The following is a 26,733-nucleotide window of genomic DNA, read 5'->3' as shown; positions in this document are numbered from 1 at the left end:
GAAAAATTGATAAACTGAACTTCGGAAAAATTAAAAACTTCTGTTCTTTGAAAGATACCATTGAGAAAATTAAAAGGCAGGCCACAGACTGGGAAAAAAAATACCTATAATACATACATCTGAGAAAGGACTGGTAAACAGAATAGTAAAGAGCTCTGACAACTCCATAAAAGAAGATCAACAAATAAAATAATAGAAAAGGGCAAAACATGTGAAGGACATATTACAAATGAAGATACAGGCATACCTCGGAGATACTATGGGTTAGGTTCCAGACCATCTCAATAAAGCAAGCGGCATGAATTTTTTGGTTTCCCAGTGTCTACAAAAGTTATGTTAGCACTATAGTCTATTAAGTGTGCAATAGCATTATGTCTAATAATATGTATATACCTTAATTTAAAAATGCTTTATTGCTAAAAATGCTAACAATCATGTGTGCCTGCAGCAAATCATAATCTTTTTGCTGATACAGGGTCTTGCCTCCATGTTGATGGCTGCTGACTGATCAGGGTGGTAGCTGTGGCAATTTCTTAAAATAAGACTGACGAAGTTTGCTACACTGACTCTTCCTTTCACTGAAGATGTCTCTGTAGCATACGATGCTGTTTGACAGCATTTTACCTACACTAGAACTTATTTCAAAATTGGAGTCAATCCTCTCAAACCCTGCTGCTGCTTTATCACCTAAGTTTATGTAATATTGTAAAGTCATCAGTTCTTCACCAGGAGTCAATTCCATCTCCAGAAACCACTTTCTTTGCTTACCCACAAGAAGCAACTCCTCATCTGTTCAGGTTTTATCAAAAAATTGCAGCAATTCAGTCACATCTTCAGATTCACTTCTAATTCTAGTTCACTTGCTATTTCCACTACACCTGCAGTAACTTCTAGCACTGAAGTCTAGAACCTCTCAAAGTCATCCACGAGGGTTGGAATCAACTTCTTCCAAACTCTTATTCATGTTGATATGTCACCCTCCTCCCATGAATCACGAACGTTCTTATGGCATCTAGAACCATGAATCTTTTCCAGAAGGTTTTCAATTCACTTTGCCCAGATTCATCACAGGAATCACTATCTATGGCAGCTACAGCATATGTCCCTCCCTGCTTCCTTTCTTTGAGACAGGGTCTCCACTGTAGACTTCAACTTCTGGACTCAAGTGACCCTCCCGCCTCAGCCTCCCAAGTAGCTGGGACTACAGGCACATGCCACCATGACCAGCTAATTAAAAAAAATTTTTTTTTGTAGCAACAGGGACTTGTTTTGTTACCCAGGTTGGTCTCGAGCTCCTGGCTTTGAGTGATCCTTCCACCTTGGCCTCCCAAAGTACCGTGATTACAAGCATGAGCCACCATGCCCTGCTGTATTTCTTAAATAGTAAGAATTGAAAGTTGAAATTACTCCTTGATCCATGGGCTGAAGAATGGATATATTATTTAAGCAGGCATGAAAACAATATTAATCTCCTTGTTCTTCTCCATCAGAGCTTGTGGACAACTAGTTACACTGTCAGTGAGTAATATTTTGAAATGAAACGTTTTTCTGAGCAGATCTCAAAGAGCTTAAAATATTCAGTAAACCATGCTGTAAACAGATGTGCTCTCATCAGGTTTTGTTGTTCTGTTTACTGAGAACAGGCAGAGTAGATTTAGCATAATTCTTAAGGGCTCTATGATTTTAGAACAGTACATGAGCATTGGCTTCAACTTAAAGTCACCAGCTCTATTAGCCCCTAACTACAGTTAGCCAATCCTCTGAAGCTTTGAAGCTAGGCATTGATTTCTCCTCTCTAGCTATAAAAGTCCTAGATAGCATCTTCTTCCAGTAGAAGGCTGTTTCATCCACATTAAAAATCTATTATTTAGTACAGTCACCTTCATCAATTATCTCAGCTAGATCTTCCAGATAACTTGCTGCTTCACGTTGCATTTTTATGTTGTGGAGAAGGCTTCTCTCCTTAAAGCTCATGAATAAACCTCTGCTAGTTTCAAAACTTTCTTCTAACAGCTTCCTCTCCTCTCTCAGCCTTTACAGAGTTGAAGAGAGTTAAGGCCTTGCTCTGTATTACACTTTGGCTTCAGGGGATGTGTGGGTGGTATGATCTTCTATCCAGACCACTCAAACTTTCTCCATATAAGCAGTAAGGCTGTTTTGCTTTCTTATCACTTGTGGGTTTACTGGAGTAGCACTTCTAATTTCCTTTAAGAACTTTTCCCTTGCATTCACAACTTGGCTAACTATTTGGTGGAAGAGGCCTGGCTTTTAGCCTATCTCAGCTTTCAACATGCCTTCTTCACTAAGTATAATCATTTCTAGCTTTTGGTTTAAAATGAGAGATGTGCAGCTCTTCCCTTCATCTGAACACTTAATTAAAAGTCACTGTAAGGTTATTAATTAGCCTAATTTCCATATTGTTGTGTCTCAAGGAATAGGGAAGACCAAGGAGAGGGAGAGAGATGGGGGAACGGCTGGTCACATTGTAGACATTTATCAATTAAGTTCCTGTATTATACAGGTGCAGTTTATGGCATTCAATAATAATTACAATAGTAACATCAAAGATCACTGATCACAATAATGGATAATAATGAAAAGGTTTGACTGGGCACAGTGGCTCATGCCTGTAATCCCAACACTTTGGGAGGCCAAGGCGGATGGATCACTTGCAGCCAGTAGTTTGACACCAGCATGGTGAAACTCCGTCTCCACTAAAAATACAAAATTTAGCTGGGTGTGGTGGCGCATGCCTGTAATCCCAGCTACTCGGGAGGCTGAGGCAGGAGAATCGCTTGAACATGGGAGATGGAGGTTGCAGTGAGCCAAGACTGCACCACTGCACTCCAGCCTGGGCAACAGAGTGGCTGTCTGCAAAAAAAAAAAAAAAAAAAAAAGAAAAAGTTTGATAACAATAACAGATAATAATAATGAAAAAGTTTGAAATCCTGCAAAAATTACCAAAATCTAACCCCAAGACATGAAGTGAGTACACACACTGTTGGAAAAATAACGCCAACAGACTTGCTGGGTACAGGTTTACCACAACCTTCTATTTGTCAAACATGCAGTAAAGTGAGGTGGGCCTGTGTATGAGTGGCTGACAAGCACTTGCCAAGATGCTCAGAAACATTAGTAATCAGGCAAATAAAAATCAAAACCACAATAAGATACTACTAAGCAATCACTAGAGTGAAAGTAAAAAGACTGACAGCAGAAAGTGTTGGTGAGGATGGGGAGCAACTTAAATCTCTTATGCTGCAAAACAATACAGCCACTTCAGAAAACAGTTTGGCAGTTTCTTATAAAGTTATACATATACCAATATAGGACCTAGCAATCCTACTCCTAAGTATTTACCCATGAGAAGTAAAAACAGTGCATTCAAAGTCTACACAAATGTTTACAGTGCTTTTATTCATAATAGCTCCAAACTGTAAAGACCCCAAATGTGAGCAACTGGAGAATGGATGAACTGTGGAACATCCAAACAATGGAGTGATACTTAGCTATACAATGGATTAACTACTGATATACAAACAGCATACTGGGCTAAGAAGTCAGACATACACAAAAAAGCATACACTATGATTCCATCTATATGAAATTCTAGAATAGACAAAACTAATCTTCAGCATTGAAAAGCAGATTCAGTAGTTACCTGGGGCCAACAGAGTGACTATAAAGGGGAAGAAGGGACTTTTTAAAGTAATTGATATGTTCTGTAACTTATACATTATATATAATTATCAAAACAGACACTTAAAATGAGTTTTTTTGTATGTAAATTATATTTCAACAAAAGTTATTGATTTTTTTTTTTTTTTTGAGACAGAGTCTCGCTCTGTCTCCCAGGTTGGAGTGCAGTGGCACAACCTCTGCTCACTGCAACTTCCACCTCCCGGGTTTAAGCAATTCTCCCTGCCTCAGCCTCCTGAGTAGCTGGGATTACAGGCACCTGCCACAACGCCTGGCTAATTTTTGTATATTTTGTAGAGATGAGGTTTCGCCACGTTGGCCAGGCTGGTCTTGAACTCCTGACCTCAGGTGATCCGCCTACCTTGGTCTCCCAAAGTGCTGGGATTACAGGCGTGAGCCACTGCAGCCAGGCTGAAAAATTTTTAAAGTAGATGGGTGGTTGAGAGCTTGAAATGTAAAAGGGGAAAAATAAAACTAGAAAATAATTTGGTGAGGGTGATTTTCAAAATCAAAGACCCTATATAATCATTTGGAACATGCTCATAAGTGTTTATCAAAAGATTAGGTGTTTCATAAATATATAACTTAGCTTCCAAACAGACTCCCCAAATAAACACCATTGTGCCTATTCAAAGCCTAATAGAACTTCTCAACAAAATAAGGCTTAAAAAATATATTAAATCATTTTCAAAAACAGATCATTAAATGCCCTTCCTTGCCTTTTGACACCATCTCTTGCAGCTCAGATTTCCACCCTCCCTATTCTCGCCCTCCTGCTGTATTACCTGAGGGGAGGCCAAGCCCTGAGCGTAAGGTGGCAGGCTGTTGTTCTGATCCATGATGTTCACTTTCTTCTTGGCAAACCAGAAACCCTTGGGCTGGAACTCGTCTCACTATTCAATTTTTTCCTAGAGCATCTCCAGCACACTCTTCTCAGCAACTTCCTCAATTCCTTGGGTTATCTTCACACGCCAAGAAACAGTGATGCTGCTTGGGAAAAAAGTCTACGGTTTAATTTAAGGATCCAGGTAACCTGTACAGTCCTATAAGCCAGTTTTATGGCTATACAAAACACAAACATGAAAACCAGTGAAGCTATTTTGGAATACATTTGTTTTTACCTTATAATCCTAAAGTTTTATTCCTTCCATGTTTCCGGCGATTGCATGTAAAATCGCCAACAAAACAAAAATCATTTTGTTACGTGTTTAAATACTCGAAAAATGCTCAAAATCGAGCTGTCATAACCAGCATTAAAAACTTTTGAGGAAAAACACCTAGAGAAAAATAATTCCTAAGCAAAATGTAACATCAGAGCAGAATATTTACTAAGCACTATATACACAGCACTCTTAAGCAAAGTTTAGATCTTTAAATATTCCAATTTTACATCCTCTACAATGTCTTGGGGAAAAAAGTAAATATTAAATTCAATCCAATATACTTCAGAGTGATCATTTATCAAGCTCCTACTGTAATGAAACTGTAAAAAAAAAAAAAAGCTGCACAAAGATAAAGCCCTGAATTTTTATAAATATAATAACCTTACCTCTTTAGAACACATTAATGGAAACTGTGCCTGTTATCTGACTTTTCTTAAATCATCATCGCTTTACTCACTACACATCTGAAATGAGTTTATAACAACATATTCTCACATAGAACTTAGAGGTCTCAAAGTTACAAATTATACGTCCAAAGATCCTTCAGGCATATGCACTTCAAGCATGTGCTGGTACAGAACAGATACTCAGATATTTGCTGAATGTATGAAAGACTCTGACGATCACTTTGAAAGGGCAAAGGCCCCCAAAGACTATCTATCCTACATACTCATCACTGAAAAACAGACCAAAAAAGAAAGCAAGCTCTGCTTCTGGAAATAAATATTATCAGAGATATTTCTTAAAGTATACTTTTTTTTTGACAGTTATCCAATAATAACAATAACAGAAGTGCTGCAGATGAGGATATAAAGATAGGAGGATATAGTCCTTGGCATCAATGTGTTCAATATGAAGGGTATGCAAATAATTACTGTAAAACATAGTATTATAATAGCAGGTATGGTCTAAGCTAAGTTCCTTGAATGCAGAAACCAGCCTACATGTCTTTGTGAGCTCTGCATCTAGCACTATGCCTGGAATACAGTATGTGATCATGAATGAGCCCATATACACCCCTGGAAGAGAAGACAATATAGACTAACAGCCAATCACTATGTAGAGAGGGCAGTGTTTTCACAAAGCAGGGACCATCTAACTTGGGTCTCACAAGGTGAGTAGGAATTTACACATCAGGGCTTCAGACAAAAGAGAAATCAAGCAGAAAGAGATAACAGATTGAAAAAGCATGCAGTATGCAGGCGACAAGCTTAGTATGACTGTATAGAAGGTCACTGCAGGAGATGAGACAGCACATATTGGTGGCTCATACTACCAGGAGTTTTCAATGTTATTGCATAGGCAATAATAACAGTTATGGAATTTTGGAAGTGCAGTATGAATAGATCTAATTTGGCAAGACTAGATGAATTTGAGAGGAGTACAACTGGAGGATGGAAGTTCCGTTTCAGGAATCTAAGGTTGAGGCAAGAGATAATGACGGCAGGATTTAAAGCCATTATAAGTATGATTAGAGATTTATCCAGGACCTTCGGTGGCTTCAGGCCACTTTTTGCAAATAAGTCTACAGAAGAAACCGCACAGTGATTACTGCACTAATTTATCCTCAGAAAAGAGCTGTTTGCTGGGTATCTTCATCTCTTGGAAATGGAAACATCAAATCCGATATTTTTTGGAGGCAATCAAATTAATTCTGCATAGCCTTCTAGTGTCTGTATAACTAAATGAAGCACAGTCTTTTCACAGAAAAGTCTACCTAGAGATTTGGAAAACCATGATGGCCTGAACCGAGAGACGGGGGACCTTGTAAATAAAGTGCTGTGTATTACATCTTAAGCGCTACCGTGCCCGCTGTCTCAGGCTTCTGACAAAATATTTACGTCTCAATGTTGGCAGCAAAACAGGCGGGCACAGATCTGGGTGAATCTGCTTCTAACATGGAGAAGAAGCGGATGGCAGGACAGGGCAGGGTAAACTTAGGGTCTTCGATGTAAGGGACTGTCCTGTCCTGTCTGCCGCCGCCCAGCAAGCCAGTAGTACCCTGAGCCCCACAATCGTACGATGGGAAGCCGCTTGCGAAACACAGCAGAGTAGGGCACCAGGCGGGAGCGGCGGCCGAGTGGCCGTTACAGGCCGGAACGGCGGCAGCACGAGAGGGAGGAACGTCCCCCGAGGGGCCTGCACGCGCGCCAATTCCTAGTCTCTTCCCCACCATTGCCCCCAGGCCTCAATGCAGTGGTCGCCTCCGCCCGAACCGTCAGAAAAGAGTACAAGCTGTTACCTGGGTCACTGCAAAGATCACTATGGGCCAGCGGAAGCGAAGTTAAACAGCCGGCGGCCCAGGCGCCCGCCACAGCGAACCTGCCCGACCTCACTGAACTCCTGGCGCGCGTTGATAATGTCACTTCCGCCAGTTCTGCCCTCGGCTTCAGGGAGTTGCTCCCACTAGGGCCGAGGCCATGAGAAGTGTGGGCAGAGGTCACTTCCTGTGTTTCCATAGGCGCGGAGCTTAAGGTAAGGAGGGGCGAAGCTCTTGAGGAGTTCCGGGGCGGGGCCGCCGTGCCACAGCCGTCTCTCATTGGCCCTTGCTGGACGTAGGAAAGATCGATTTTTAAATGGCGTGTGTGTGTATAGGTGTGTGTGTGTTTTGTTGTTGTTGTTGTTGTTTTGTTGTTGTTGTTTAAAGCAACTAGCGGCGTTACCTTTGGCAAGTTACCTGACCTCTCTGCCGCATTTTTTTTCTGTAAAATTGAATAATGATAATAGTGCTTACCCTTGGGCTGTCGGGAGATTGACAGAGGTTGACAGAATCAGTGCCTGAGCAGTGCTTAGCACTCAGTAAGCGCGTGCTCCTTACCTGTCAGCAAGAACGCTAGCTGATCTTCAAGCGTGTAGAATGACAGGAAACACTAAGCAAAACAAACGGCTTATGTTTACACATGCATTTATATTCGGTTCTGCCACTCCCATTTCATGCACTGTTGTCACATGGCTCTTTCCGCAGTTGTTTCTTAGTGGGACTTCAGCACGCCTTGATTTTCCCTTCTGTAGTTCACTGTAGCGTAATCATATGTTATACTGCTTGTTTTCTTTGTACTTTTTATTATCTGAGGTAGTGAGCTCTTTAAGGATAGGAAATGTTATATACATTTTTTATTAGCCGGGACAATTAACGCTCCCACCGTTATTCGAGTTGCCGTTGCGCCATAGTTCTGACAATTTTTTTTTATGGTCAGACTTAAACTTTTGTCCATTGGGGTGAATTCCAATGTTTTCTTCGAGAGGGAAAAAAACAAAAAACAAACAAATAAAACCCTTTACATCTCTGTCAGCGCTTTTTGGAATGGGCGGGACTCAACTACCAAAGGGACAAGCAGCCGTGCAGCCCTCCAAGAGCAACGACTAGCGCGAGATAGAGAGGGCGGGAGCGAACTGCAGGAGAAACCGGAAGTGGCGTAACGTCCGGTCAAGGCAGCCATCTCGCCGTGAGACAGCAGGTGTCGGATCCGCAGGCGCAGCCGTGCGATGTTGTCCTCTACAGCCATGTATTCGGCTCCTGGCAGAGACTTGGGGATGGAACCGCACAGAGCCGCGGGCCCTTTGCAGCTGCGATTTTCGCCCTACGTTTTCAACGGAGGGTAAAAACCCCAGAGAGCTGCCGCTTTCACTTTCGCCCTTCCCCCATCTGCTGAAGCCTATTTAGGAGTCACCGCCGTGGTGGCGCTGCCCCGGGCCCCTGCAGGCCTCAGAACCCTGAGCTGAGTGGGTCCGCACAAGGCCGGTCTCCCTGCCGTCCTCTCATGCCCTGTGTTTCCCTCTTCAGGCTCGCTTTGCTCAAGTTTACTTGGTGATTGCGATACAGCCTTGATTTTTAGGGTTTCCCATTACAGTCATGTCATTTGAGTTTTTATGTGGACTGCCACTCCATGCTCCTTGCTGCTGTAAGACAGTAAAGTAGAAATTGAAACATAGTCTCTGCTCTGTGGAAGACCATTAAAACTGGACCTCATGTACACGTTTCGTATGCCAGCAGGCGAGGGTAGAGGTTTAGCGTCTGAAACTTAAAAGTTAGGATTGTTTGGTCTGTGTTGTTAGATGCATAGCTGGGTTGGTAGCCGACATGTCTAATTGTAGCCGCCTGATTTCTGTTATTTCTAATTGTAGCAGTGTAATCATTTTGTTTTATTTCAAATAGAAGGTGGGATTGGCTGAGCAAACTTAGTTTCATAGATAAGTGCTTTTTTTTTTAACGTTTAGCTTAAGTTCAGGAAAACAAAATACTCAGAAGATGGACCTTTTAGTATGTGTGTTCTTGTATGTTATGTTCAAGTTTGGGTTTTTATTTTAATTACCAGCTTTATCTTAAGTAGTATAATTTTCCGTGGTGGCACGCCAGAGATTTAGGGTTATAGAAAGATGCTCTGTTTAAGACTCTTGACAGGGAAGAGCTGTAAATTGAAGCAGTGGTTATAGTTACCAATCAAGCCTTGTACATTAAAATATACACACTCAATTTGAACGAACCGATGGTTCTTAAAACAAAAAATATTGGCTGGGCACTGTGGCTCGCACCTGTAATCCCAGGACTTTGGGAAGCCAAGGCAGGAGGATCATCGCTTGAGGCCAGGAGTTGAAGACCAGCCTGCGCAGCGTAGCAAGACCCCATCTCTACAAAACTAAATTTTAAAAACAAAGCAAAAATGTTAATTGGTTCCTCATAAATTTGAAATATAAATGCACATTTTTGGAGTGTGTTAGAAAGATAACGAAAGTCTGATTTTAGCCTTGGTTCTGCCACTAAAGGACACTTTGGGTACTTCTGAACTTCTTGAACCTAAATTTCCTTATCTTCCTTAGTAGCTTCATAGTTTTTGGTGAGAATCAAGAGAGATGCATTTTGTAAATTGCAAGCTGTCATCTTATTTAATCCTTAGGAAAAGTGAATGTTAGGTGATATTAGCATCCTAGGGTTATATTAGACGTTAAACTGTCAGGGTCAGAGAGCTGGTGTGAAGTTGAGCCAGGACTTAATTCATAGCTATTTCACCACTGAGTTTATGGATACTTTTCCATTACGCACCTTAACACTTCCTGTGATGACTAATTAAGTTGTATATTGTAAGGAGGGTTATTGGACCTGTTTCGTAAGGCTGTTCTCTATAAATAAGAATTTTCAGTGTTCAGTATGCCCTGCTCATTACTCACTTTTTAATCCCTTGTAATCCAGTTTAAGCCATTACTGCCCTAAAAATTACTTAGAACTTTCTGATTACTTTTTCTCAGTCACTGTTCTTTTTCTTTAGTGTTTACTGCAGCTGGCTCTCAGGCAGCCTTCGCTTCTGCAAAATGAGGCCTCGTTCTCTTTTTCTACTCTGTCTTTAAATGTAGTTAAACAAGTCATTAGCCGCCTTGTTTATCGATCAGCACTCTTTCATGTCTCATTGCTGGGAGGATTACTTCCAAATCTGGTTTTCCAGTTCTGCCTCTCATGAGTCCCTCGATTCGGCTTCTTCAGTAAAACATTTCTAACTGGTTTTTCTGCTCTCAGGGTAACTCAGGACAGCTAGCAAAACAAAAAGCAAGCTAATTATTCCCCTCCATCTCCTCTTCTCCTTTGTTCTTCTTATTTTTTGAGACAGAGTCTCACTCTGTCCCCCAGGCCGGAGTGCAGCGGTGCGATCTCAGCTCACTGCACCCTCCAACTCCTGGGTTCAAGCATTTCTGCCTCAGCCTCCTGAGTAGCTGGGATTACAGGCGCCTGCCACCACGCCTGGCTAATTTTTGTAGTTTTAGTAGAGATGGGTTTCACCATGTTGGCCAGGCTGGTCTCGAACTCCTGATCTCAGGCAATTCACCCGCCTCAGCCTCCCAAAGTGCTGGGATTACAGGTGTGAGCCACCGTGCCCGGCCTCCTCTCCTCTCCTTTAAAATACTTATAATTATGCCATCATTCTGCTCATCTAAGTTCGAAATCTTGGATGTCATAATTGGTTTTCCCAGTTCCTAAAACATTTACGTGGATATAAAAATTTGTCTATTTTGTGTGTTTGTGATGATTTTGGATTTACTGTTCACCCTGCTACCTTACTATTGCATTAGTAGTATTAGAACAGTGTTTCCGTCCCATTTCACATACTATGTTATTGTCAGAGTAGTCTTCCTAAAACCCCACTTTGTAAATTGAACTTTTCTCTCTCTTGCATTCCTTTTTTAAAGACCAGGTCTCACTCTAATGCCGAGGCACGATCATAGCTCACTGCAGCCTTGAACACCTGGGCTCAAGCAGTCCTCCCACTTCAGCTTCTTGAGTAGTTACAACTACAGATCATTCTTGCTCAGAATACCTTCATGATTTCTTGCTAAAATTCCAAAATCTTTAGCTTGGCATTTGGGATTTTCTACAGTATTGAACCCTGTCCATCACATAAACCTTAACGTCACTACATGTGCTTATGCAAAAAGGGCTGCCTGAATGAGTTGCTTGAATGTATGTACTATTTGAATAATTACCTGTTTGCCATTGCTTGCTGTTTATATTACCGGGAATGCCATCCTTTTCTACTTGAGAGCTTTAGCACAAATCCCTCCTCAGTAAAAGTAGTGGCTTAAGTTTTCTGAGTGCTTACGTCTGTGAGGCACCATGCCTTTAATTTCCACTGTTGCATTGAAGCAGTGGTTGTAGTTATCAGTCAAGCCTTGTACATTAAAATATACACACCCAAATATACATACACACCTTGTGACACAGGTACTGTTATCATCAACTTGCATTTGGAGAATTTGTCCAAGATCACATACCTAGTAAGTAGAAAGAGTGGATCTCTGTCTCATGTAATTCCAGAGCCCAGGTGCTTAGTCATACTCCAGTGCCATAGCACTTATAGCTAACACTTACTAGAGGACCAGTTACATGTCAGGGACTGCTATAAGGGCTTTACATATTTGATCCTTTGAACACCCTAATGAGGTAGCAACTGCAGTGATCTCTGTTGTATATATGATGAAATTGACGCTTTGAGAAGTAACTTACCCACAGTCTCATATCTGCGAAATGGGAAAGCCAGAATTAGAACCCGGGCAGTCTGCTTTTGGAATTCTACTGTAAGTCTCTTTGATAAGCTGTCAAATTGTACAGCCACAGAGGGAAAAATTTACTGTTTGTCCATTTATTTGTCATTATATAAGGGCTTGGGTATAAAGAAATAAGCATTATATAGGCGTTATATAAGGACTTGGTTATAAAGAAATGAAACAAGAAAAAAAAAATCCCATCTTCTCTAAACTTACAGAACTTGCGTTGTAGTACCACTGTCTATACCTGATCCTCAAGGGCACAGACGTGGTATTTAGTTGTTCTGTATTAGTAGTACCTTGCACAAGTAGGTATTTAATGTGTTGGTGATGATAATTCATTGCCTTTTCTGTTACCTCCTGCCATGGAGACTTTGCCCTGATTTAGGCTTATTAATAATTTTTTTTTCCAGACAGCTTGTAGCCAGGCGTTCATTGTCTTCCCGCTCATCTTTCCTCTTCCCATTTGAATCATGTTTTTGTTGACATCTAGAGTATTTTATCCCATTATGTGCTATGGAGCATTCTTCTATTTGTAGGGATAGGATTACCACCCTGGAGAATTAATTTTTTTTCTTTTTTCCTCAGTACTGTATTGGCAATTGCTGGAGAAGATTTTGCAATTGTTGCTTCTGATACTCGATTGAGTGAAGGGTTTTCAATTCATACGCGGGATAGCCCCAAATGTTACAAATTGTAAGTAAATATTTCTAAAGACATTTCACAATGCCTTTGTAATGATTTAATGCTGTGAGAGTTTCTACTTCTAAATGATTTGTTTCATGAGTTTTTAAGTTGCTGTTGGGAGCATTTTTATTAGAAAACCATTTTCTAAGTTAATGTTTCCTAATAATTCAATGTGCAGTCTTAATAATATTTGCTATATTCAGGGTACCAAAAGTGCTTTCGGTAACCTAAATGTGTTCACCCCAGCATTTTACCGTGAAAAATTTCAAATATACAACAAAAGTAAGAGCGTTTCATAATGAAAACCCATATGCCATCACCTGGATCTTACTGTTTGTATTTTACTAAAATTACTTCATCACTTTTTCCATCTATACATTTGTCTTAGTCCATTTTATGCTGCTGTAACAGAATGCCACACACTAGGTAACTTATAATGGACAGAAATTTATTGATTTACAGTTCTGGAGGCTGAGAAGTCCAAGATTGATGGGCTGGTATCTGGTGAGGGCTTTCCTGCTGTGTCTTAACATGGTGGAAAGCCAGAGAAAGAAAGAAGAGCAAGCGAACCCACTGCTGTGATAATATCCATTCATGAGGGCTGAGCCCTAGGACCTAAACACCTGGTGCCAACTCCCAGTACCATCACAATGGCAATTAAATTTCAACATGAGTTTTGAAGGGAACATTCAAACCACAGCTCCATTAATCCATTAAATGATATTTTTTAAAAATCTGCCTCCCCACACTTTTTTTTTTTTTACCTGAAACATTCGTTTTAGAAATATCCTAAGCAATTATATCCACAGCTCAGTTTTAATAAGCTAGCTATGTTTTTCCTAAAACATGAAAATAAAGCCAAAACTTAAAAAAAAAAAAAACCCTGCATAAATCACCTGAATACATACTGCAGATTGGCAGTGGTCTGTATTTAACAGTTTTGGAAATGCTTATAAATGGTCATGAATTCCTGGGTTAATTAAACTTGAATTGTAATAGGAATGGGACTTACGAGGTTTAGGTCGTTTGGATGGACCCTCCTTGTATTGTAGGAAGTAGGTACAGAAGAAAAGATACATTGTCTTTCCTGGTCCCAGGGATGGCCCACATCTTAAAAAGCAATGAAGTTTGTTTTCATCTTCCCAGTTCTCTTTCTCTCCACTTGTATCTTTTGATACCCCCATACCTCCTTTCTGCCTTCTGTTTATGGTGCTCTCGTGTTACGTTTTTTTCTCCTCAAGGATGACACTTGTACAACTTGAAAGTAGTAAATATTAGAAATAAGATTTTAAAACAACTTTATGGATACCATCCTTGTACTAGCTTTTACTCATCTTTTAAATATTGCTTTGGTTACGTTTGCTGCTGAAGTGAGCACCTTTTTTTTTTTTTTTTTTTTTTTTTTTTAATGAAACACGTCAGATACAGAGATAGAGAATAAGAACAATGCAGCATTAACGAATGCCTGTATATATCCCTCATCCCATGTCCTGTGGGGCTGACCTAGAACTAAGCTTGCCTCTTCCAAACCTGTTTGAGACTGTATTCTTTGCATGAAAACTCCCATTCCTTTGATGCACCTGGATATTTGGGAAAAGCATCTTGAAGTTCTAAGATTTCTGTCTTTCCCTGTTGGTATTGTCAACCAATCTTGTTAGTAAAGGCAGTAAAGCCTTATAGGGGATTGGACGTCTTCACCTCAGTGCATTGAGGTTGATGGTAGGGATAGATGAGGTGATGTTAGTGATGACCCCAGAGGTGTCAGCTGCTCTCCTAGTAGGACAGGTATGGTTTGTGCGAGTCATTCATAAGTTTCCAAAAGGAATTATGTGGCCTCTGCAAAATATTGTTTAGGTTTCTTTGTAGATTCATATCAAGATCTAGGAATTAATTTTTGAAATACACAGTTGAATTTGTATGTCTATACCAAATTTTAATCCTTTCCATACAGATGGACATTTAGGTTTTGTTTTGTTTTGGGGTGCTATTTAAATGAGTACTCACTGGTGAGTCTAGAGCATCCCTTTGCATACTTGCACAAGTATATTGACAAGATGGATTTCTAGCAATAGAATTGGTTAAAGTGGTGTGTATTTAAATTTTTAATAGATACTACCGAATTGCCCATCTAACAAGTTAATCAGTTTATACTGTTTCCACAACCTCACCAGCATTTAGTTAGGCATTTTTAGCCAGTATAATTGGTTGAAATAGTCTCTTTTTTAGATTTGGATTTCTGAGTAACATAGAGGCTCTTATGTTTATGGTGACTTAATGTCTCTTTTTTCTGTGACTTGTCTGTTCATAGAAGGTTACCCATCTTTCCTTTATGTTATTGCTTTTCTTATTTGTAAGAATTTTTATAGAATTAAAATTAGACTTCGGGGGTAGATGCTACTAATATATTTTCTTAGGGTTTTAAAAAGCTATTCTTAAATTTCCCTGTAGAATTTTATGTAGTCAAATTTATGAAATTTTTCTGTGTGGCCCTTGGATTGTGTTGTTTAAATCTACCTTCACGAGGCTGGGTGCAGTGGTTCACACCTGTAATCCCAGCACTTTGGAGGCCAAGGCAGGCGGATTACCTGAGGTCAGGAATTCGAGACCAGCCTGGCCAACATGGTGAAACCCCATCTCTACTAAAAATACAAAAATCAGCTGGGTGTTGTGGTGGGTGCCTGTAATCCCAGATACTTGGGAGGCTGAGGCAGGAGAATTGCTTGAACCTAGGAGGCGGAAGTTGCAGTGAGCCAAGATTGCACCACTGCATTCCAGCCTGGGTGACAAGAGCGAAACTCCGTCTCAAAAATCAATCAACCTACCTACGTATCTTCCTCAGCCCAAGATAGTAAAAAAATTCACCCATGATTTATTTAGTCCATTCGTAGTTGCATTTTTAAAGTCTTTGATCCACCTGTAATTCATCTGGAATAAGGGGTAAGATGGAATACAGACCCCTCCTCCCCAGAAGGGTGGCTGTTTGTCCCATTACCATTTAGGGAATAGTGGGAATCAGAATTTTAAATTTAAAATTGCCGAAGATATGTTTTGCTCTACTGTCTAACCAGCTCAATTTTCTGAAATGTGCTTTTTACAGAACAGACAAAACAGTCATTGGATGCAGCGGTTTTCATGGAGACTGTCTTACGCTGACAAAGATTATTGAAGCAAGACTAAAGGTAGATGCTTTTGTACATTTCTACACTATTTTAAATTAATAGTAATTCATTAAATTCTTTGAAGCCTACAGCATGACTGTTGGTCAAATGGAGAGTCACTAGGTTAGTAGATGAATTACAAATGTATGCAAGAAATGAAATGATATCATTACTGCAGGGTCATTAAAGTTGCATAATGTGAAACAGCAGCATATTCCATTTGTTAAAGTCTTGTATCATATGAAGGGTTCTCTACCCTTTTAGAAGGAGCCTGGGAGGATTTCTTCTCTGAAGATACTCTTCCCTCAAAAACAAAGCAAATCAATTTCTGTGGCAGTAGAGAGCCCAGGAAAGATTTGACACAGGAGCTTGGTTTGCATCACCATCAGTTGACAAGCTTTTCCTCTTTACAGTGCTGTGCTCTTAGTTGGCAGGATGCATGAGTAGAAATACGAAAGAATGAATAAGCCGGGAGCTTGGATGAGAGGCACAACATGCACCATTAACTTCTGTCACCTGACAGGCTTCAGTTGATAGCCAGCTGCCAGAAGTCAGGGGTGATCACATTCTGTTTTGCCTATTCATGAATAACACTTGAGATTATTTACACTTATGAGTGTTTACTGGAGTATATAATATATTTATTTAACTGACACATGCTTTTTGAATGTGTAGAAAGGATTTCACTCAGTATTTATCAATTGTTAATGCTTTTTTAGAAACTTACATTGAAAGCTATAGTGACTTACATTTATTGGCATATTTATATGATAATTCCTAATGCTTATTTTATAAATGGGAGTTAGAAGACAAAAGTAAACATGATATTGTTAATAAAACAAGGAATGGTGAATTCAACATAATACACACCCCTTCCTGAAGTTTTTCTCTCATACTTTATTAGATGGTGAAATAAATGTTGGTGCTTGGTTTCGAAATGAAATGGAATGAAATTTTTTTTTTTTTTTTTTTTTTTGAGACAGAGTTTTGCTCTTGTTGCCCAGGCTGGAGTGCAATGGCATGATCTTGGCTCACTGCAACCTCTGCCTACTGGGTTCAAGTGATTATCCTGCCACAGCCTCCCAAGTAGCTGAGATTACAGGCACCTGTCACCACCCCGTCTAATTTTTGTATTTTAGTAGAGACGGGGTTTCACCATGTTGGCCAGGCTGGTCTCGAACCCCTGACTTCAGGTGATCCACCCATCTCAGCCTCCCAAAGTGCTGGGATTACAGGCCAGCAGTGAGCCACTGTGCCCGGCCTATGAATAATTTTTTTATAGTTTTTATCTTGGAAAGACATTCCTCTATAAAAAACTTATCCGTTACTTGTAGTTCATTTCTAATCATTTTTCAGTGTTTTGACTGTCATTGTTTAATTTTACGGTGCTAGTTAGGTATCTATCTGCCTATTTATTTAGAGACAGCGTCTCGCTTTGTTGCACAGGCTGGAGTACAGTGGTGCAATTGTAGCTCACTGTAGCCTTCATCTCCTGGGCTCAAACGTTCTCCCACCTCAGTTGAGATTACAGGTGTGAGCCACTATTCCTGGCCATTAGGTTTCTCATTAGAGATGTTTGCTATATGGTTAACAAAAATTGGTGATCTTGAATTCATTTTATGTTTATAATTTTTGTGAAGTTTCTCTACCAGTGGATAATGTAGGGCTCCCAACGGTATAGTAAAGCTAGGATTTGCAGTCACTGTATTGTCATGCTAAGACCCTGTTTTGGATGCTTGTGTTCTCTACTGTAGATGTTTTAAGGATCACGACCACTGCTGTGTATTAAAATCATGCAGATTAAGCGTGCCGCCCTGTGTCTTCTGTTCTCACAGAGATCTGCTCCACAAAGAGAGGGACTTACATCTAGGTTTGATCAGGGATTGCCATAATTTTTTCTGTAAAGGACCAGATAGTAAATATTTACAGCTTTATGGGCCATTTGATCTGCTTCTGTAGTGAAAAAGCAGCCACGGACAATATTCATAGAAATAGGGAGTAGGCTGGATTTGGCCCCTGAGCCAAACTACAGGGGTAATTTGTTGACCCCTGGTCTATATGCAGAGTGAGGGAGAGAGATGGATTTAAACCCATCTTCCTTAGGCCACTTCATGTGCCCTTTCATGCACATTAGCTCTTGGATTAGCAGTACCTGAAATAAGGGTGGTATGGAAAATAGAGTCTTTAAACCAGAGAGCTGAGGGCAAACTTGGCATTCCTTCCCTTAAAATTTTATGTTAGTAATACTGTGTTGGTTGATCATGAAGGAAATAGGCATGCTTTCCCCTTTCACTGTGGTATGCATTTATTTATTCACTTTATACTGTTGATTGTTCTAGTCTATAATGGCCTCTGCCTCTACATGCCTGTGACTTTTATCAATAATTGCAGATGTATAAGCATTCCAATAATAAGGCCATGACTACGGGGGCAATTGCTGCAATGCTGTCTACAATCCTGTATTCAAGGCGCTTCTTTCCATACTATGTTTACAACATCATCGGTGGACTTGATGAAGAAGGTAGATTTCCTTCTTTCTGGAAAATGGTGGGGGGAGGAGTTATTATTCCCTAGATGTGTGTATCTCCATCTAGAGTTGAAAAGAACCATAAATACCATCTGACAATTCTCATTTCATTTCTGATAATGAAAGTGATGAAGAAACTGAAGCTAATATATGACATCCAAAGGCACGTTAAAGCTCTAATAGTGAATGTTGAGCAGCCAGTTATTTTACTATTTTCTCAGGATCTTGCATGAGTTAGTAGTAAATAATTAGGCATTTTTATCTTATAGAAAGAAATCGGACCTAGAAAGCTTGACCTAAACGTGATTCTGAATATCGAAAATTTTTTTATTAACAAATATACTTCAAAAAAGTTCTTTAAAGGTTCTAGAAGTCATTTGGGGTAATTAATAATAAGCATCTACTCCGTGTTTTCAGAACTTTTTGAAACACCTCTTTGATTTTTTGTCAGAGTCAGACCAGGATTCCCTGAGAGTATTAAGTCTTGTTACTTAATATTCCATCCCATTTTTGATCCAGAGCTGCATTACCCCACATGGGCACCAATGTTTTCCACCAGTTCTCATTTGGATTGGCTGTTGGTTGCATTTAAAAACCAAATACAAGTACAATGTCCCAGGACATATCTGTGTCACTTAGAGTAGTCCATTGACACAGATGGATAAGTAGTCCGTTGACACAGATGGATAAGTAGTCCATCTGTGTCATTTAGAGTAGTCCATTGAGATAAGAAGTTACAGAAGTGTCTAGACGAGGATATCATTGGAGTAAGCACATCTTCTGTGTTCCTTCTGGCTGAACCTGTAGCTGAAGTTGCCCTAAAAATGGGGGCAGAGGAATTCCTGTAAGGGACTGCCCTGAACCTAGTTGGGGTTCCAGAACACTAAATCTCAGGGTAATCAGTCAAAAACATTTAGTGCTGCAGCAGTCCTCTCAGCAGACAGCAGGAAAAGATGTGTCCAAGGTGAGGGAGTTGATTTGAGTGTTGAAGGAATTTGGTTCAGGGCCAGGGATAGTTTCTGTGTGTTTAGCAACAGGGATAATTTCTCAGTGTTTCAAGCAATAGCCTAAACAACATTATCAGTGCCTGGGAATGTTCAAGGCAGGCCTTGGCGTGGGTCAGAGCCTCCAGGGGAATACATGCAGCTGGCCACATCACAGAGCATCTCAGTTGGACACAGAAAGAAAGCAAGGGGACTGGGGACCCTAAATCCTGTGAGGGGAGAATTCTAAGAGGAAAGGGTCAAGCTTCTTTTCAGCGCTCTGCCTCTCGGTTGTTGACTCCTATCGCTTTCTGTTCCATGAGCATTTTCTTTGTGTGTGCTATCTCTGACTCTTAACATCCGCCCCCATACACAGCCTTGGGGAACATTCTGATCATTTTACCTGCCATGGTTTAGGTGTAGACAAATTAGGTTGACACAATTTCTTTTTAAGGCTTTCAACCTTAGTTGAAAACCAAGAGAAAAAGTAAAGTGTAGAAATAGTAAAAATAGAAATGAATTACCTTTAACCTGGGTAATTAGAGTCTAGCTACAAATTAATTTGCCTAACTTAGCATGCAGGATGCTTCTGGTGTCTTTTTTGACTTACATTATGCCTGGCTTTAATGTCAGATTAATAGATTCAGATTTTAGCAACGTTAAAAATAGCTGCCATTGAATTTCAGCAGGCCAGACAGCATCCTTTGAGTTTTTCCGAGAGTTAGAGAGTCTAATCTGGGAAAGCTGATATCTGTTAACCAGCAGACCTAAGATTCAGGTTTGGCTTTTGTTTCACTTCAGAGCCCTGTTCTTTGATTTCCATGTAACAGTGTTGCTAGTTTTGGTGACAACCTCAGGTGTCTCTAGAACTGTCTTTCTAAGCTTGTCTGTCTGGTTGGCTTTTAAGTGTTCTTTAAACTAATTTTTATTTTATAGAGGAATTTGTGTGAATAATAAAGCAGTCCTCTATCTTTTTTTTCCATTGCCGTAAGACAGTTTTCAGCTCTTTTACCTGTATTTCCTGGTACTTACCTCCATTTTCCAAACTCTGTATTTGTACTGCACTCTTTTGAGATATCTTTTGGTGTTTTGTTCTGGTAGATGATGGTTCTTAGCTCTTTTGTGTCCTCTTCCTCATTAGCATCCTCCTTTAACACATTACACTTTTGGTAACATAGACCTTTAATGTTTTTATTATGACCAGATAGATATTGATCTTTGTTGCGCCAAGTAGTATGCATTAATATTTTCTTTCTTGTGTAACTCGTTTTTATTTTTTTCTTAAGTTAACTATCTCTAATTGGCTCAGATTTCTTTAAACTTTTTGTCAGTTCCTTGTACATTCTCTGAGTACAATTCATCTGGTTGTCAGACCTTACATACTAGGTGGATCCCTTTTCCCCTTGCTCCAGGATGGACCACTGCCATCCTGAGATTCCCCCACATCCTGTGCTCTCCTCTTTCTTGATTTATTTCCTTATTTTAGAGACTTATCTCCTAAAAGATTTCTGAAAAAATCAAAATGGGACCTTTTTGAGACTTTGCTTTTAGGATGTTTTCTTTACCCTGGTGTTCTGAAATTGTATAGTGATGTTCCTTGCCTAGAGTTTCTTCTTTGTTTTGTCCTCTTTCTCTACCTTCTTTCCTCTCCTCCTCCCCTACCTCTCCCCACCTTCTCCACAACTACCTGGATTATGACCCGGAACTTTATTTTTGACTCCGCATGTTATCCATGTCTGTCTTTTTTGTTCTACTTTATGAACATTTCCTTAATTTTAGCTTTTCATCCTTTACTGATTGCTTTTATTTCTGGTGTCATTAATTTCCAAGAGCTTGTTCTTATTTTTTGTCTTTTTTAAAAAAATCCTGTTTACTTTCTTTGCAGTTTTCTATATTTCATCAGAATGCTTTTTTTTTTCACGTTGTGTGTTCATTTTTGGCCTCTGTCTTCTATGTTAGAGGCTTCCTTCAAATTTCTGATTTTTTTTTTTTTTTTTTTTTTTTTTTTTGCTGTCCATTCACATTGAAGAGTCTTGTACCAAAATTTGATTATGAAAGTCCTTGTTGACATGGCTTGTCAACTGACAGCCATTAACTGGGTGCTTAAGTAAGCAGCATTTTCTTCAGATGAAGAATTTCTTTAATCTTTTTTCCTGAGGTGAGGTGGGACTACAGGAAGAGAAGCCTGGTTGGCAGCTTTTTAGGCCTCGGAGGAGGAAGGGGGCTGAAGGTCTGTGTTTTGTTTACATCAGCTTTCCATTTCATGTGTTTTGCTCCTACCCTTTACCACTCTAGAGCCTGGTCCCGTAAGTCCAGAGCCTCTGCTAATGTCTCAGGAGACTTCCTTTACTGTCTTCTGTGTTGGTGGATGCAGGGACCTAGAGAGCAGTGCTCCATATTGAAAACTTCAGGACACCAAGGTCCACAGCTCTTTCCCTTGGTGTCAACCGCTGTCTGCACTAACCTCTCTGTCGTTAATCTCTTAGCTGCTCTCATGCCTTTTAAAAATTTTTCTCCTAAATTAAAAGTGGCTTTAGTTTTTCTGCAGTGAAAACAATCAGTACATGTTTATACATACACTCATGCAGTTTTATGTAAGTAGGACTTTGGTATCTGTTTTTCTGTAACTATACATTATGTATTATCAAGGAGATCTAAGCTATATGCATAATGATTTTTGTATTTAATTAAAAAAATTTTTTTTCTTCTGTTTTTGCTGCTATAATACATACCATCATTTACCTAACCAGTCCTCTAAAGGGCATTTTGGCTTCCTGTTTTCTTAATATAAACAGTATGATGAACATCCTTGTACATACATTTTTGTGTACTTCTCCAATTATGCTTGTCTTGCTAGAATAAACTTCGAGTAGTTGAAGTATCGGGTCAGATAATTTTTTTTTTGTATTTTGTTGACTATCCTTTCTGAAGGACACGCCAGTACCCTGAGTACCCGATTTTATGTAACCTTCCCAGTATTAGAATTAACACATTTTGAAACATCTTTTTGCCTATTGTACAGTCTATTATTTTCATTTATATATATTTTTGGGCATGTTTTCATATGTTTATTGACTTTATAAATTTCCTCTTTGGAGACTGATTCATATATTAACCGTTGCCCATTTCCTTATTTGCAGGTTAGTTTTCTTCTTACTGATTTTCAAGAACTACATTCAACTGTGTCAAATGTCTGTAATATTATAGATATTCCCAAGAGTGTTATTTGTCTCTTTTGGGCACTGCGTTTTGCTACACAGAAATTTCTGTGTTTCATACAGTCTAATCTGTCAATCATTTCTTTATGACATTCAGTTTCTTGCCTTGTTAGAAAAACTTCTCCCATCCGAAGCTTAGCTGTATTTCTTTTAAGACTTGTCTGATTTTATTTTTTACATTGAAATGATTGTGCTTTTTGGATTTTACTTTGATGAGGAAAAGCACTTTGTAGTCAAGATTCATGCCATTCTACATTTATTTTTATTTTTATTTATCTATTGATTTTTGCTGTTTTATACTGATTTTACTAGTGTCTCTCTTGCTTCTTCTAGGGGGTCTTTAAAGCTATGTTCTTGGACATAGCCCACCCTTTCTTTGGTTTGTTTTTTTAAATTTGTTGTGTGTGGTTTTCTGAGATTGGTTCCATCCTTGGGTAAACCTTTTGGGCCTCAGTTTACTTGTGGCCTGTCATCCTCATGAGAGATACAATCATTTTTCTGCCTTTACACCTTACATCTCTTTCTTTTTTTGTATATTGAGGTTAGTGGATTGCCTGCTGTGATCTCATGTCTTGTCCCAAGCTTGCTTCCAGCAAAAGTAATTTCCAGTTTCTTAGGTGACCTCAGATGGTGCCTTCTCCACCAGAGAATTCAGTTTACACAATTCTTTTTTTTTTTGAGACCAAGTCTCGCTCTGTTACCCAGGCTGGAGTGCAGTGGCGTGATCTCGGCTCACCACAACCTCCGCCTCCCGGGTTCAGGCGATTCTCCTGCCTCAGCCTCCCAAGTAGTTGGGACTACAGGCACGTGCCACCATGCTCAGCTAATTTTTGTGTTTTTAGTAGAGACGGGTTTTCACTATGTTGGCCAGGCTGGTCTCGAACTCCTGACCTCGTGATCGGCCCACCTCGGCCTCCCAAGAGTGCTGGGATTGCAGGCATGAGCCACCGCGCCTGGCCAAGTTTACGCGGTTCTATAGTAGAAAACATACAAAGCTAACAGTGGCAGTTGTACATGGTTAGTAAGGAGATTGTCCCTATATCACATCTCCCAGGGTACTGAGTTCTGGTATATAATGTGTTTTCCAAATCAGCTATATTTTTAAAAAATCATACCTTGTAAATGACTTGTGATTTCTCATACCCAGAACACAGTTCTTTTTAACAGGCCTTTTTAAAAATTGTAGAATTACCTGTGTTCTTTGTAATAAACTCAAATAATATAGAAGCATATGAATTAATTCCCTTCTTTTCTTGCCTCTAATTCAGTGCTCAAAGATGACCAACCACAGTTTGTTATTTATCTTTCCAGACTTTTTTGTGCTTGTACAAATAATTTTCTTATTCTTTTAAACAAAAACAGTGTTGTATTATGCAAGTTACAGAGTTCTCTTCATTTTACTTTGTCTTGCGGATGTGTCCCTTGGACCTGTCTATATACATAAGTCGTGCTTTCCTTCAAGTTCTCCTCTTCATTAGCTTAGGAGAGCCAAGAAATAAACACTTTCTTATAAATTACTGTTTGAGTTTGGCTGATGTGTCCTACAGAAACCTAACCATCTCTCTCTGTGTTCTCCCTACTCTTATGGGTCCTCACCTACTCCCATGACTTGGATTATTTTTATGTATTCTCATGGCTTCCAACTCTTACATCTGCAGTGCTTAATTCTCTTGTCATCTTTACCTGAAGATCATAAAAATGCCTTTCTCCCTCTTACCCACCCTTTCTGTGTTACTCAATATTGTATTTTAACTCCCAAGCCTACAGTTTACCCTCGAACAACACACCAACACAGGGATTGGGGCTCTCTGCTGGGTGGCACCTGTGCAATGGTGACTGTTCTGGCTGTCACCTGTGCAATGGTGACTGCGTTCTGCCTGTCACATGTGCAACAGTGTGTGTGCTGCAGCTGTCACCAGTGCAACAGTGACTGTGTTCCAACTGTTCCCTGAAGTTTTAGCCAAGGTGATAGTCCGTTTTGTGTCACGTTTTGACCTGATTTATTTTTGCGATGATTTGGGATTGTGATTGGATGCCATCCTTATGAATACTGTTCTCTTCTTTAAGGAAAGGGGGCTGTATACAGCTTTGACCCAGTAGGGTCTTACCAGAGAGACTCCTTCAAGGCTGGAGGCTCAGCAAGTGCCATGCTACAGCCCCTGCTTGACAACCAGGTAATGATACTATGTCCAGCTTGTCATGGTGTTCAGTTGAAGTGCTTTCCTCCAAGTTCTCCTCTTCATTAGCTTAGGAGAGCCAAGATATAAAGACTTTCTTATAAATTACTGTTTGAGTTTGGCAGATGTGTCCTACAGAAACCTTATGGTCTCTCTCTGTGTTCTGCCTACTCTCTTGTGGGTCCTTACCTACTCCCATGATTTTGATTGTTTTCCTGTATTCTCATGGCTTCCAACTCTTTTATGTCTGTAGTGGTTAATTCTCTTGCCATCTTTACCCTGAAGATCATAAAAATGCCTTTCTCCCTCTTACGTACCCTTTCTGTGTTACCCAATACTGTACTTGAACTCCCAAGCATACAGTTGACCCTTGAACAACACAGGGATTGAGGTGCCAATTCCCCGAGCACTGGAAAATCCACATATAACTTTCGACTCCCAGAAAACTTACTAATAAGCCTAGTGTTGACTGGAAGCCTTGCCAGTAACGTAAACTGTGGATTATCACATATTTTGCATATGTATTATGTGCTGTATTCTTATGATAAATAAACTACAGGAAAGAGAATGTTATTAAGAAAATCATAGGAAAAGAAAATACATTTACAATACTGTATTTGTTGATACTGTAAGTTTACATCATCTGTTTACAAGGAGAATCATCTGTCTGGAGTGGTGGACAACCACAGCTACAGACCTCAATCTACAGTACATATCAAGCAATTCAGCTTTTTCTTGTAATGTCATAACTTTCCCTGCTTCTTGGGAGCACTTCCAGCATCACTAATAGTGCTTTGTTTGGGTCACTTGTTATTTAAGGTTTATAATATTGCACTAAACACAATGAAAAAGGAGAACATTGAGAGATCACTTTAACTTTTTATAATCAATTTGTGTGTATTTTATGGTAGTAAATGATAAAACAGCTAGTATCTACATATAGTTTATACATTTGTGACATACCTTTCTCTTAATTTTTAAGATATTTTTAGGCTACTTGGTTCATCTGAGTTTTTTCAAATTGTTGCAGGTCTCCAAAAACTTCTCAGTATGTTTATTGAAAAAATTTATGTATAAGTGCACCTGAGCAGTTGAAAACTGTGTTATTCAAAGGTCACCTGTATTTCTAATTCATCCCTCTTTTTGATTACTGCTGGCTAAAGTCAGACCTACATTATTAGATTATTGGATTTATTTCCTAACATCCTTTCTGCCTACAAGTTTACTTCCCTAATTCATCCTGCTCAGTTTTCTGAAGGATGTCATATATAGCTACTCCTCTGCTTATTGCATATTGACCTCATCTCCTGTCACCCCACTACACCCAGACCCTAACTCTGCTTTTCTCAGAAAAGATGTGCTCTTCCTAACTCCGTCCCACATCTTCAGTCTGGAATGTTCTGTGCTCTTCAGTGTAGCCTTCAGCGCTCACCTACTTAAAAGTCCTTTCTGCTGAAGCCTATCTTCTTCTAGGAGACTTACTGGACATTTGTTGGGGCTCTCCTGGCTCTTATTTTCTTCTTAGTTGTAATAATTCTCTCATCACTTTGCTTGCATATGTCCACCTCTCTAGGTCATGTGCTTCTCAAGAGTGGGAGCTTTGCCAGGGAATCCTTGTCAGATTTCTGATGTGTATAATTCATCCAGGTCTGGAAGGGTCTTTATTCAGTCTGAGGGATATTTTAATTTTGTGTAGTATTTTCATCACAAATCCTCATACACATGAGGGTATTGGAAGAAACTTGAACCTTTCCTTTGTGCTACTGTCACATGACATCTCACCCAAGTTTCCTGTCCCACCAGGTTGGTTTTAAGAACATGCAGAATGTGGAGCATGTTCCGCTGTCCTTGGACAGAGCCATGCGGCTGGTGAAAGATGTCTTCATTTCTGCAGCTGAGAGAGATGTGTACACTGGGGACGCACTGCGGATCTGCATAGTGACCAAAGAGGGCATCAGGGAGGAGACTGTTCCCTTAAGGAAGGACTGATCTGTGTGCTGTTATCACCAATCAGTTCAGAACTGGTTGATTTTGTACTTTGGAACTGTACCTTGGATGGTTTTGTTTATTAAAAGAGAAACCTGAAGTA

The 26,733-nt window shown here is 39.8% G+C and overlaps 2 protein-coding genes across 5 annotated transcripts in view; one reads left to right on the top strand and one right to left on the bottom strand.

Moving 5' to 3' along the window:
* TBP (TATA-box binding protein) overlaps positions 1–8,223 on the bottom strand; it is a 19,431-nt gene extending 11,208 nt beyond the window's left edge. Inside the window, exons 1-3 of one of the 4 annotated variants that reach the window (XM_054490842.1) lie at positions 7,972–8,223; positions 7,681–7,878; positions 4,485–4,686 (exon numbers count right to left, since the gene is read on the bottom strand). In XM_054490842.1, coding sequence (XP_054346817.1) covers positions 4,485–4,538 — 54 coding nt within the window. In that variant the 5' untranslated portion in view covers positions 4,539–4,686; positions 7,681–7,878; positions 7,972–8,223. Of the gene's footprint in view, positions 1–4,484; positions 4,690–6,703; positions 6,970–7,104; positions 7,245–7,680; positions 7,879–7,971 lie in introns of those variants that run through there. The other 3 variants (XM_054490839.2, XM_054490837.2, XM_054490833.2) reach the window with 3 other exon arrangements.
* Positions 7,335–26,733, top strand: PSMB1 (proteasome 20S subunit beta 1). The gene is made up of 6 exons (XM_054490843.2): positions 7,335–8,461; positions 12,483–12,590; positions 15,679–15,760; positions 18,131–18,260; positions 24,535–24,641; positions 26,448–26,733. The coding sequence occupies exons 1-6, from the start codon at positions 8,349–8,351 to the stop codon at positions 26,631–26,633; spliced, it is 726 nt and encodes a 241-aa protein (XP_054346818.1). The 5' UTR covers positions 7,335–8,348; the 3' UTR covers positions 26,634–26,733.

The sequence above is a fragment of the Pongo pygmaeus genome, chromosome 5 (assembly GCF_028885625.2).
Source record: "Pongo pygmaeus isolate AG05252 chromosome 5, NHGRI_mPonPyg2-v2.0_pri, whole genome shotgun sequence".
Lineage (NCBI taxonomy): Eukaryota > Metazoa > Chordata > Mammalia > Primates > Hominidae > Pongo > Pongo pygmaeus.
This window is presented reverse-complemented; position numbering and strand designations above follow the sequence as displayed.